Raw genomic sequence first — 1,136 nt, forward strand, 5'->3', positions numbered from 1 at the left:
CTAAATGAGAAGCTAAGGAATGAATGCAGTAGAATTTCGAATATGCAATTTTCGGTTTTCTCTCATCTACACAAATACCTCTCGCCTGGTACTTTCTGCATGATACCCTTCTCGTAATAATACCTCAGAGATCGGCTCAATTTGTCGTAGTTCATGGCCGGTCGGTTCTTCTGCACCCCCCACCTCCTGGCTACCTGGATAGAGTAGGGTGGGGTAGAGTAGGGTAGAATAAAATAGGGTAGGGTAGGGTGGGGTGAAATTATTTTTGACGTTTTGCTTATTATGTTTAGTGTTCGGCAATTCGTCAAGTAGCATTCTTCGCATGTTATTCATTGGTGATTTTTTTTCTAGAATCAATTTTAACGTTTTTATATTATGTGCGTGTGCGTGCGTGTGTGCGAGTGCGTGCGTGAGTGTGTGAGTGAATCTGAGGAGGTGATAATTGGTGACTTTTTTTGAGTAAAAACTCAATCAATGAAATCAGCTAATAAATACACTATCACCCAAAAAAATAATCAATTTGAATGTAGAACTAAGATTAGCTAATAATAATAATATTAATAATAATAAAAAACAATAATAATAATGGTAATAGTAATTATACTAATGATAATAATAGTAACAATAATAATAGCAATCAACTTCTTCCGGTTCGATTAATTTAAATTCTAATCCTTTTCCGGTCCAGCTGATGAAGTGACTGTTTCCAGGATTGTCTAGTAGAGATACGAGGAACTGCCAAAGCTGAAGAGAACCTCTACGCTGGTAGAAGGGTGTGTTGGTTTGTTGTTGTTGTTGTTGATGTTGCTGATGTTGTTGTTGTTGTTGATGTGTTGTTGTTTTCATTGTAGATGTTGTGGCTAGAGTTGTAGAAGAATTTGTGATGTAGTAGCTATCTAAGTCGTTCCTGTTGTTGGTCTTTGATATTGAATTGTTGATTATTTCGTCAACGTTGTTGTTATTGTTGTTGTTGTAGTGTAACGTATTGTTGATGTTGTTGCTGTTGTTGTTGATATTATTGTTGATGTTATTGTTGTTGTTGTGGTTATTATTGTTATTGTTGATGTTGTTGATGTTGCCAATGTTGTTAGTGTTTATCTGAATGTATGCAGGCTGATAAATTTTTGACGTTGTTG

General features: G+C 35.7%; 1 protein-coding gene across 1 annotated transcript; it reads right to left on the bottom strand.

Moving 5' to 3' along the window:
* Positions 1–65: 65 nt before the first annotated feature.
* On the bottom strand, positions 66–786 carry HELRODRAFT_128920 (hypothetical protein; the record flags this gene model as incomplete). The annotated part of the gene is made up of 2 exons (XM_009023768.1): positions 66–194; positions 643–786. Coding segments are annotated over 2 exons (273 nt in total), but the record flags the coding sequence as incomplete, so codon positions are not given.
* Positions 787–1,136: the final 350 nt, after the last annotated feature.

The sequence above is a fragment of the Helobdella robusta genome (genome assembly GCF_000326865.2).
Source record: "Helobdella robusta unplaced genomic scaffold HELROscaffold_3764, whole genome shotgun sequence".
NCBI classification, from domain to species: domain Eukaryota; kingdom Metazoa; phylum Annelida; class Clitellata; order Rhynchobdellida; family Glossiphoniidae; genus Helobdella; species Helobdella robusta.